Source organism: Ciconia boyciana, chromosome 7 (assembly GCF_034638445.1).
Source record: "Ciconia boyciana chromosome 7, ASM3463844v1, whole genome shotgun sequence".
Classification (NCBI taxonomy): domain Eukaryota; kingdom Metazoa; phylum Chordata; class Aves; order Ciconiiformes; family Ciconiidae; genus Ciconia; species Ciconia boyciana.
Window position 1 is genome coordinate 67,888,921 of NC_132940.1, and position 12,054 is coordinate 67,900,974.

General features: G+C 39.3%; 1 protein-coding gene across 1 annotated transcript in view; it reads left to right on the plus strand.

Annotated features, from left to right (window-relative positions):
- Positions 1-11,677, plus strand: part of WWTR1 (WW domain containing transcription regulator 1) — an 89,627-nt gene extending 77,950 nt beyond the window's left edge. Inside the window, exons 4-6 of the mRNA XM_072867660.1 lie at positions 5,969-6,102; positions 6,639-6,751; positions 7,844-11,677. Coding sequence (XP_072723761.1) covers positions 5,969-6,102; positions 6,639-6,751; positions 7,844-8,028 — 432 coding nt within the window. The 3' untranslated portion in view covers positions 8,029-11,677. The remainder of the gene's footprint in view (positions 1-5,968; positions 6,103-6,638; positions 6,752-7,843) is intronic.
- Positions 11,678-12,054: the final 377 nt, after the last annotated feature.

Below are 12,054 nucleotides of genomic sequence, written 5' to 3' on the forward strand. Positions count from 1 at the left end.
TGGAAGGCAGTTCAGTGAAAAACCTTCAAGTTCAACAGAAATCCCTCTCAAACGGCTGACTGTGACTGTTCATCTTACTGACCATAGGATAAACAGCCTGATGCATAGAGTAATGTAGTCTCTGAGCCCTTGTTCTTACTCTGTTAATAGTCTATTCTGAACTAGTTTTGGAAATTAAATTATCATGAAAACGGGGAGTAAGTTACAGAAGTTACTGGTGGTTTAGCTTTTTTCCCCTTACAATATGATATAGAAAAATCTTTGTGTCTTTCTGGAGGAAGGCAGTGCCTGTGTCTGTCCTGTAAAAAGAAGGCATGGTTGCAGCAAGTATAGGCTGACCTGAGGTTAGAAGGCCAGTAACTGTGACATTGAAGTAGCACAGGTTTCAGCTTGGCATATACAAGCTTGCCCATGGCATGCACTTGGGCATCTAGCCCACGATAAAACCTGTTGTGTTGTCACTATGCTCCTGTTAGCTACAATTAGTTGTCCCCAGTACAGTCGTAGCTGTTTGTTGAAGTGGCACAGACATTGCATTATCAGAAAGTTCTTCTAGTGTAACATGAAACAGCTAGAGGTTAGAACTGGACTGCCTAAGCATGCTCAGAGCAGTTACACTGCATATGCACATTGTGCCCAGGGCTTTCAGCACTCACAGAAACATACTGACCTTGGTAGTTGAGTGGCTTACTCCATGTTAGATAAACCTCATCTTGGAACTTAAGCTGTTCTGGGAGGAGCATCCTTAAAACACAGCCTGTGTATCTGTATTAACCTAAATTTAGGTAATACAGGTGCAGTTTTGGTTGTTTGTTTTTGCCAGTTAGAACAAGCCAGCAATAGTAGATGTAAGAAATTCTCTGCTCTTTTCAGTGTTGTTTATTTGGCTGGGCATTTTTTGAGTCAGTCTGTAAGAGAAATGAAAAGCTGTAAGGAAGTTCTTGCCTATTTCTGTGCAGTTCAGTGTGAGACGAAGACTATTTATTTCATGGAGGGTTAAAGATGTGAAACTCCCTTTGTGAACAACACTTATGTTTTTTGCAATGCACTTTGATTTTATGTGCAACTGCATTTTTTAAGTAGTTGGAGGTTCAGAAATCTCTACTAGTGCTTTATGTTTTGCTGGTTTAGAAAGCTGCCAGAGGAATCAGGTAGTGGACAAGGGAAAAGCATGGATGTCCCTTTCAGTGGACAAGGGAAAAGCAATGGGTGTCATCTGTCTGGACTTCAGTAAAGCCTTTGACACGGTCCCCCACAACATCCTTCTGTCTAAATTGGAGAGATACGGATTTGATGGGTGGACTGTTCAGTGGATAAGGAATTGGTTGGATGGTCGCATCCAGAGGGTGGCAGTCAACAGTTCAATGTCCAGATGGAGATCAGTGACAAGTGGTGTCCCTCAGGGGTCCGTACTGGGACCAGTGCTGTTCAATATTTTCATCAATGACATTGACAGCGAGATCGAGTGCACCCTCAGCAAGTTTGCAGATGACACCAAGCTGAGTGGTGCAGTTGACATGCCAGAAGGACGGGATGTCATCCAGAGGGACCTGGACAAGCTGGAGAAGTGGGCCTGTGTGAACCTCATGAGGTTCAACAAGGCCAAGTGCAGGGTCCTACACCTGGGTCGGAGCAATCCTCGGTTTCAACACAGGCTGGGGGATGAAGGGATTGAGAGCAGCCCTGCAGAAAAGGACTTGGGGGTACTGATGGACGAAAAGCTGGACATGAGCCAGCAATGTGCGCTCGCAGCCCAGAAGGCCAACCGTATCCTGGGCTGCGTCAAAAGCAGCGTGGCCAGCAGATCGAGGGAGGGGATTCTGCCGCTCTACTCTGCTCTGGTGAGAGCCCACCTGCAGTGCTGCGTCCAGCTCTGGAGCCCTCTGCACAAGAAGGACATGGAGCTGTTGGAGCGAGTCCAGAGGAGGACATGAAAATGATCCGCGGGCTGGAGCACCTCTCCTATGAGGACAGGCGGAGAGAGCTGGGGTTGGAAATTAAATGGGGGCCCCCATGTGCAAGGGGGCCTATAGGAAAGACAGGGACAGACTTTTTAGCAAGGCCTGTTGTGACAGGACAAGGAGTAATGCTTTTAAACTAAGGGAGGGCAGATTTAGACTGGATTTAAGAAATAAATTTTTTACAATGAGGGTGGTGAGGCACTGGCCCAGGTTGCCCAGACAGGTAGTGGAGGCCCCATCCCTGGAAACATTCAAGGTCAGGTGGGACGGGGCTCTGAGCAACCTGATCTAGTTAAAGATGTCCCTGCTCCTGCAGGGGGGTTGGACTAGATGGCCTTTAAAGGTCCCTTCCAATCCAAAACATTCCATGATTCTACGATTCTATGAATCGTAGACTTAAGGGAGGAGAGGTGTGTTTGTGTTTCTGTAATGAGCTCAGAGGAAGAAGGCACGACATGAAGAATGAGAAAAGCCTCATGTTTCCTGTGATCATTTAATTAAATGTGTTCCATAAAGAAGAGATTTATCTCTCTCTGTGTTTAAAAATAATTCCATGGAATTGTACAGATTTTTCAGTGTTGTTTGGAAACCTTTCCTCACTTTCTTCGTATGCATCTTTTGTCTTAAACACAGTACGTCTACAATGGCTGTGGAAAGCAGTGGAGTGAATAGAAGTTTTTCAAAGTAATAGAATTTACTAGTCTCAGAAATCAGCTGTCCTTGGCAGTATAGTGAGAACAATTATTTAAAATTAACTACTTGGATAGAACTTTAGGCTGTCAGTACGTCATTACCTGTTGTGGAAACACAAGGCACTAGAATATCATCCCTGCTAGGCATCTGGCATTTTTAATCAAAAGAGTTTCAAAACTCTTGCTGTGAATCCACCTGCTAATTGTCAACAAATACACCCTTAAATAATGGCCTTTCTTCTCTACAGGTGCATGACTTTTCCTCCACAGATTTTCTTTGGCACTGCTCTCTGGTCGAAGAGTTGGTTGTTAGCCTTTGTCATCTCTAGTTAATCATTATTATCAACTTTTCAGCTTTAATATTTTTCAGGGCAGCACATTTTTAGTTCAGTTTTTCTCTTTAATGAGCAGGGAGCTTGGCAAGCTCTCCCCTACCCCCCCAACACACACATACACAGTCCCCAACAAGTTGAGACACTGATTTGTACTATATGATCCATTGAGCAGTTGCTGGATACAGAAAGGTTTTCCACCACCTCCTACAGGCAAGAAATTTTCAGGCTTATCTTTGATACAGTGCAGTTGTATTGAGCAATACAATTGGTTTTCAATCTGATAATTAAAAAAAATGGCATGACAGCTGGCAAGAAATTATTAAGATGATTGTCCAAAACAGAAAAGGAAAATCTGGTACAGAAAGATGTATGTATGCACATGGTCGTTCTTTGATTCATAGAGTAACAGGGTAGTTGAGGTTGGAAGGGACCTCTAGAGATTGTCTAGTTCAACTCCTCTGCTCAAACCAAGGTCAACTGAAGCAGGTTGCTCAGGGCTGCATCCAGTCAGGTTTTGAATATCTCCAAGGATGGAGACTCCACAACCTCTCTGGGAAACCTGTTCCAATGCTCGATCACCCTTACAGTAAAAAAGGGTGGTGTTGGGGCAGTATTTTCAGTGCACTAACACATGTGCAAAGTAGCAAAGAGAAGTAAGTTCCATCAAATTAGGACTTAGTCACGATATTCTGCAAGAGGCAAGTACATGGATCTTGAACAGGATGTTCTCAGTTATTTTATTTTTAGTAATAGCATTTGATTTTCAGAAATTACAGCAACCAGAACGATAACTAACATGTATTTTACATGTTGGCAAACTGGGGGAAAGGCTTTTTTAAGTTTTTTTTTTTCCTGTTCTGATCTTATCTTTATTAGTGTGGAACAATGTCCAGTGAGATTTGAAAATGCACTGCCCAAGTATCAAAACCATGAGCTTCATTGCTGGATTGGACTTTAACAAAAAAAATCCTGCCTAAGTATATCCTGCCTCATTTTATCTGTCTTCCTTTTCTTCTCTCTTCCTTTCTCTTTCTGTATTTCTTTCTTTCTGGCTGTCTTTTCTCTTTTTCTTTCTGGCTGTCTTTCTACTATTAGCCTTGCTTGTGTTGCTGCAGTTGCTATTCTTATATTTTAAAAAGTACTTTCAGTATCTTCATGTAGACAGTTAAAAAAGCCAGTCTGCCCATTTTCTGAGGTTTGTACATTTTCACAGACTCCAGCTGATTTAATTATAAATAGAAACATCACCATTAGAATTGTCACTTGACAAATGTAATGACATACATAAGCTATCGTACATAAGCTATTAAGAATCTTCAGACTATTTATTCTTAACACTTACTGAATAAGGACACCATCTAATATAAATTATTATTTATCAGTGAATATATTGATAATTTGATTATAAAGGAAACATTGCATTAATGGACACCAATATATGTTAATTCCCAATGAATAATAGTTACATTATTCATGAGGACATGAGACCAGCCCTCCTCAATGAAGAAATCAATTGAAAACATAGTAAAACATAATATTCTAGCCTCCAAAACATGTTAATCTTTTCTGTACTTGGGAGAATGAATGACTGATTCAGTGGAGAAAAGTTTTCTACTAGGATTTAGATGAACTATTTCCTTTGCTTATTTCATTAAAAAAAAAATAATAAGGCTGAGTAAACTAGGTAAAAAACAGGTAACAGCTTTATTATTTTAAGGTCTTAGGATGTTTGTTTGGGACATCCCTGTGGAGCCAAACCACCTTTGTATAGACCTCTGTACCACTAGATGTCATGGTTGTTTCACAGAGTTAATGCTAGAAGAATTTATCTTTCAGGAAGAGTTCTGGAACAAGTTTCCTTTGGGTCTCATTGCTCGTTTGTCATCCTAAGGACAGCGTACATGAGACAGGTCACTGGGCAGGTGCTTATTATTAGGCAGAGGGTTCATTCTAAAGATTATTGGGTTAAAGTCTTGGTTCCAGTGGTTTTCTTCTAACATGTTAAGTACTTTATGGTTGCAAGTGATACTCTTCTGCTTTGGTATATAGCAAATTGTGTCATCTAGTAGCAACTCACATAGCTTCAGTGCCTGATTTTGCTCTCTTTTGCACCAGTTTAAACTGAGAGCAATTTCACTTAAGGTCAGCTGTTAGAAACAGATACATGGGAGATTAAATTTGAGTCTGTAGGTTTTAATCTGCTTTATTATTGCTACTCCAGCTCTCAGAGAACTTGGCCTCACTGAACAGTAAACTGAAATCGTAATTTGAGTGTTACACAGCTCTAGTATGCATGTGAAAACCCTCAACGGGAGTTAGCTGGCCCATGAAGTGTGGACAGGCTGTCAATAATCAGTTGTAATGCGCAGGCCTGTCAGTGGTTTATGATGAGGTGACACACAAGCTGTCCTAAGTTATAACATAGGTAATTTGATTTTGTAGGGATTATCTCTGTGGCCAGCAAGGCTACAGAGGTGCAGTCGTTCTGCAGGTAGTTGGGCTTGTTCAAGGTTTGACTTGCCGCTGGCTATCTGCCACTACCCCTCACTAGAGGTTGCCAGTGTGACAGCTCTGCCAGTAAAGCCATTTATATGAGCATGTCGTGATCTGCATCACACAAAAAGAGTGAGGCTAGTTTAAACAGGCAAACAGGCTCTCTGGTTTACTGTGAAGCTGATCAGAAAGTCCTCAAACACATCTGCCTGCTGGCCAAACTATGGGACTGGCTTCCAGGCGTGGTAGTAGCCGAAAGGTAGATTCTGCAGTGTTTTAAGCCAGCACAGGTGGGTATGAAAGACACTGTCTGTCTACATTATGATTTTCTTCACACCAGTGTAAATAAATAGCCATCAGTTATATTGTTTAGAATTACTTTCCTAAATAAGAAGATGTGTATATATTACACGTTCGCTTGTTACAAGACTGCAGTACTTCTGAGCCGTTGGAATAACCCTTCTCTTGTATGTATTTGCCTTTTCAGGAAGCTGCTCTGTGCAGACAACTTCCCATGGACTCAGAAAACATGGCCCCCGTTCAGACCGCGGTGAATACACCTGCCATGACACAAGACATGAGGCCTATTACAAATAACGGATCCGATCCTTTCTTGAACAGGCAAGTTCATGTCCTCTTCATTAGGCAGTGGGTTCTTTTGCCTTCTCTACGCTTTTAAAGCTGTCTCTCTAAGTCGTTTCCTATGTCATCTTCTTTCGTACTTACTGTGAACAGGGGGTACGGCCGAGTGGCTGCCCTGAAATGTTTCAGTTTATACTTCAAGAAGGAATCTTAGAAAAATCAAAGCAATGGTAGCAGGTGATTTTAATCCTACTGTAGGTGTATGTAGAAGACTCTAGGTAGAATAGGTACATTACCTAAGTATAAATAAACTCAGGTTTTTTAGGCTATCAGGACTGTTTTTGTCTAGAGAGTTATATATACGTGTGTGTATTTCAAAATTTAGGAGTGGCCTCACTTCAGTTGCTTTATATTTGGGCTGATGTAACATGACCACGTTAGTGGCCAACAGTTGAGAAAGAGGCTTAATGACTCAGTATCTAACCCTACTGTGCTGTCTTTTTTCAAACACCGTGATCGGGGACTATATCTAACAGAGCATCTTTACTGAGGCTTTTTCATGTTTCAATTTCTAGTGGGCCATACCATTCCAGGGAACAGAGTACAGACAGTGGCTTGGGATTAGGATGCTACAGTATACCAACGACACCTGAAGATTTCCTCAGCAACGTAGATGAGATGGATACAGGTAGAATATTCTGATTTAGCATAAAATATAATGACATTAATAACTTTGTGTCATAACCAGTAATGATTTACAATTGCATAACTGAACGATAATGTCTTGCTTTCCGATGCCAGAGAACAGATTGAGACTGGGGGGGAAATGCCTAAAAGGTACTTAGTGCCTAGAAGGTTCTTAGCTTTAACTTAGGTCCAGGTTCTACCCTTTTACCTTAGACTGATATTAAACGAAATAAGTAATAGTTGGAAAATGTGACCCTTCATTTGTGTTTTCATGCCATAGTCCAAGGTAGGAGGAGTAAAAATCTGGTCTTGGATTACATTCTTGGTACAAATCACTGCGTTTTCTAACTCTGGGAAATCAGTCTCATTAATTAGTCTCTTACAGTGGCAAAGTTGGATTTGCCTTCAAACAGAACGTATTTAGCTAATTTAGGTTTTGGTATGTGTTTATTTTTATATCAGTGTCCTCATGGTCTTTAAAATAGTGAAATAAATTACTAGGAAATCAACAAGTTTTTTTCCAGACAGTGAAACTCTCAGCACTTCCTCACCTAAACTTGCTTTTGAAGTCACCAGAAGTTCTAGATGATGCAAAGAATGAAAGGTTTCTCTGTTAAGATTTTCATGCTTGCTATTATTGATTTATTAAAAAAGTAATATAATATTGCAGAGCTAAATTGCTGTAAGACACTTTTTTTGGTTATGCCCCATGGGCAGCATTCAGCCTTGTGCAGAGAGCAGGCTAGAGGGTTTACGTAAGGCTCAATTGCATTGCTCCCTGTGCAGACTAGCGAACTTTGAACAATCGTGCTTCCCAAGTGGAAGGTCAGAGGCTAATTACTTTGAACACTGCTGGAAAGGGCCTTTTTGAGAAAGGGCCTCTTTTGAGAGCAAAGCAAGGATATGAAATGAACTCTTACAATAATATGCATTCTGCAAGCAAATATGGTTTTGAGGTAACGTTTGTAGAGGATAGGAATGCTCACAAGTGCTTGTGGGAATGGGGGAGTCTAATTTTTATATCAATTGTGTTGTTTTAAATTACCCACAAGACGAGTTTGGTATTTCAAAAGTTCTTCTTTACTTTTCCTAGGAGAAACTATAGCACAGACAACAATGAACATAAATCCGCAACAAACACGTTTCCCTGATTTCCTCGACTGTCTTCCAGGAACAAATGTTGATCTTGGGACTCTAGAGTCAGAAGACTTGATCCCTATTCTCAACGATGTGGAGTCAGTACTCAACAAAAATGAGCCCTTCCTTACCTGGCTGTAATCATACAGTGCTGATTGGGCCTACAGTGTGATTCAACATTTCTTTTTCCTCTTGAGATAGAGCTAGAATATCTGAAAATCCTCAAGAGATACAACTTACTGCCTTAATGACTTTAGTTACATCATCTTTGTGGTCAGTTTAAGCTCTGCCTGGATTTTAATGACACTAATTTAAATACAAAATACATATATATAAAAAAATACATACATGCATACATATTTCTTCCTCTTCAAAGAAAAGCACACTACTTTACACATTTGTATACTTCTTTACCTTTTCAGACCAGGCAGAAATGTTTCACTTCAAGGACAGAAAGTGGGTGGTGTTTGTGCATGTCCCTGACCGATCTCCTAGGTATTGCTTAACATCGCAAACCCTTCATGGATCACAAAAGCTAACTACTAGGTCACTTGGTTCAAAAAACATGCACAGCATCAGACCATGAGAGCAGTTTTATTACTATGTTTATGACAATAGTATCAGAAGCTTTTTTAATCAACTTACTTAATCTTTTTTTCATTCTTAGTAACTAACTGTGCTGTATGGAGTACAGATTAAATCTGATCCGTATCAGCCATAATAATTCTCATTATATATTTGTAAAGGCACAAACAGTACTATTGCAGTTTCTTTTTTCAGTATATTACTGTATAGTTTTCGGAAAATAAGTACTTCCAATCTGAAAGTACCAGAATTGTTTAGCAACACTTTTACACTACGATATTGTTGCAAAATGAACAAGACTGGTACTGACTGCTGCCTTTTAAAAACAAAGCAATGTATTATAAACAAGCATTTTTTTAAAAGATCTTCGATTTTGATGTTTATTATATTAAGCACTACAGTTTTGTAACTTAACATATGAACAAACAATTTTTTATATATATAAAATCTGTGGCAAATATCTTAAATGCAAAAACACACTTTTAAAATCAGGTCTGGAAAATGTGGCACAACTTGTTAATGTCCTATGTAGTGGGAAAAAACCCTTGCTCATACTGTTTTCAGTAGTGTTTTTAACTGACGATGTCAAAATACATGTAGTTGTATACATGAAAAAAGATGGTAACTTTATCAGGGCAGTGCTGTAACTTGGCTGGTAAAGTTGCTTAGTTCTTAAGTCTTTCCCTTCTTGTAATGGGTGTACAGGACACAGGGTGTGTTCTGTGTATTTCTGCCTATTGTATATCCTACAAATACTGCTTTGTCAGAGGTTTGGGACTGAGAAGGCATCAAGGACATTAAGCTTGCAGTTCCCCTGAAATGCAAATGAAGTCCTAAAATTCTTAAATATTTTGAAATTATATTATTTATAATCTATGAATGTAAGCTTTTTATATTGAAAAATATGTCTTTTTATGAAAGGCATTAAAACTTTTCTCTAAGCTTAATCCAGGCTATGTAGAGAGAGGAGGAGATGTAGCACTCAGTGTAAATGTGTTTGCCAGGTCTAATAACACTTAACAAGATCTTACCGACGCACCAGAATATTGATCACTAAAGACTTTTTTCCGTCTGGTTGGGTGAAGGTAGGTGAAAAGGTCAGAGATGAAGTGATGGGAATATGGAGTAGGTTTGGAAGGCAGATGATTACGTACCAAGTGTAGATCCTTGCTGGGAAGGGTGGCTGCAGATAGGGATACACAGAAAATGAATCACCAGTGTTCAGTAAAAAACATAACAGAAGAAATTAATACAATAAACTGCCTTGTCAATGGTGAACTGCTGGCTGTACCCGATATCAGAAGATGGAAAATAAAAAGCACACACACCGAAATTTTGAAAAAAGAGATGGAAGGCAAAGACCTACAGTCATGAAGTTTTATTACATAGGGAAAAGTAGCTCTTTTTATGTTTTGTTTTGGTTTTTTTTAATAGAAAATAAGATGTGACAGCAGAGTTGTGTCTGCACAGAATTTAATTACTGAACGGGCATTGCATTTCTTTTATTCTTCTGGAGGGGTTATTTGTTGGGTTTTTTTAATTATTTTTGCTAGCGCTAACTGTTGGGATAGCAGAAATTTCTTGTCAACAAACAGGGGACCGGGCAGGGCTGACCTGTATTACTGTAATTATGATGACTCTCTGTCTTTTAAGGACTTCTTCAGGTTGTCAGCCTAAATGAAAAGCAGGTGGTCCTAAGGCTTAGTTCTTTAGTGACATGACCGCCTTTGGTAAAACAATTGGAGGGTTTTTGGCATCTGGTTGCAATGCCAACTTGTACGGCCAGCTCATCAGCACTGCATGATTGGCCTAAGGAACTGAAAGCCATTGGTGCTAGAACAACTTACCGTAGCTGCAGATCTGAGCTCTAGTATGATTCAGATGATACTGCTCATCGTTAGACTGTGTTTAGAAAACGTGGTTTGTTCATTTGCTAGTAAGTCTGTACTATTGTACATTTAAGTTTTGTTATAATAAAAGATACTCCAAGCAGATGGGGTTCTCGGCTGGTGTGCATTAGCCAGCCTGTGTTGACTTCTGTTTGGCTATGCTGATCTTCATCAGCTGAAGGCCGTACTTCGCACAGTGAAAACGGATGCAGTTTCCTAGCAAAGTCACGTAAGATGTTTATCAGAATTGTGAAGCTACAAGCGTGATTCCTCTTTCGTTGGTGTTTCAGGTGGTTGAGTGTCTTGGTTCAAAGACCTTAAAGAGGTAAAAAAATCAGGAACTATGGTTCCATATTACTTCCATAATAAACCAGCAGCAGGTTTGGAACAGCAGGGTGCTATGTGAAACATTACTTCCAGTGTAAGACAACTGCCAAAATCTTAGGTCACATCTTTACTCAGTCATGAACCACATCATGGCTAAGTTAAAAGTGATTCTTTACACTGTAAGCTTTTCATTTTTGTGATGGAGAGGATGTATCAGGTGAAGTGCGGCAACAATAAAATCAATTTTTTAAAGTTCTCTTTTTTTTAAAGTTTCTGGCTTTAAACAGGCTTACAGCAGAACTTTTAAGTATTCAAAGCATATGTAATTCTTGGGAAACTAAATTTATTGCTGACAATACTTCACTGTACTATTTCAGGTTTTGAACATTTACTTTACTAAATGTACACTGTCTACTTGTAGTATAAACACAGTAAATGTGCCAGCTGGACAGTTTTACTGTTGACCATCACTGAGGGCGGCAAACATAAGTCTTGGTGATACAGAAGTAATGGGACGTTGTTAATTGCAGTTTGTATTCTGGTAATACTCCTAGAATGTAGCTTGGGGAGGGATTGGGTTTGACGTTTTGAGAACAAATGCTGTTCGGGGGAAGGGAAGGATTAAAATGTCTATTTTAAACACAGAAAAATAGGGGTGTTCAAAAACTTGTTTCCCAATATACTACATCCATGTACATGCTAGTACTTTAACTTTTTTATTTACTTTTTTCATTTTGTTATATGACATGTGTGAGCATTTGTTTTTAATTTCAAGTACCATGCAAGAGATTGTATGTATCAAAAGCAATCAGATCAAACTGTTGTATCCAGGGTTTGGTTCTGGTTTTTTTTTATTTCTTTGATCTTGTACATGAAAAACAAATATAAATGAGCTTAAAGATTTTGGATGCATATTGGTTTATTAAATGGTTTCTTTTTTTTTCTTTGGAGGATTTTAGTATGTGCTTCCCAGGGAACTGTATGACACTGCTTGGAATAAAGGTAGAGACATACCATTCTGTGCAAAAGGCATACATTTTGAATTAAATGATTAGCACTTAGCAAACGAAACGGGTTATTTTACCATTATGTTTCAGTTTATTAGTAGTTGTTATGGCCGTTAGTGATGGTTACGGTTTTACTCATAATGCTTACAACATGCTCCCCCGTGCCACCATTACTTGTTTCTTTTAGTGGCACCTTGTAATTCATAATTCCCTGACACAAATGTTACAATTTGTTTAATACCGTTACCTCAAAGCAGAAGAGTTAGCACCAAGTCCATCTGCTGTTAAGTTCTGTTTTGGGGATTTAAATAGCGCATTGTTTTCAGTCTGATCCCTTATCCAAGAAGTTTCTTAAATTC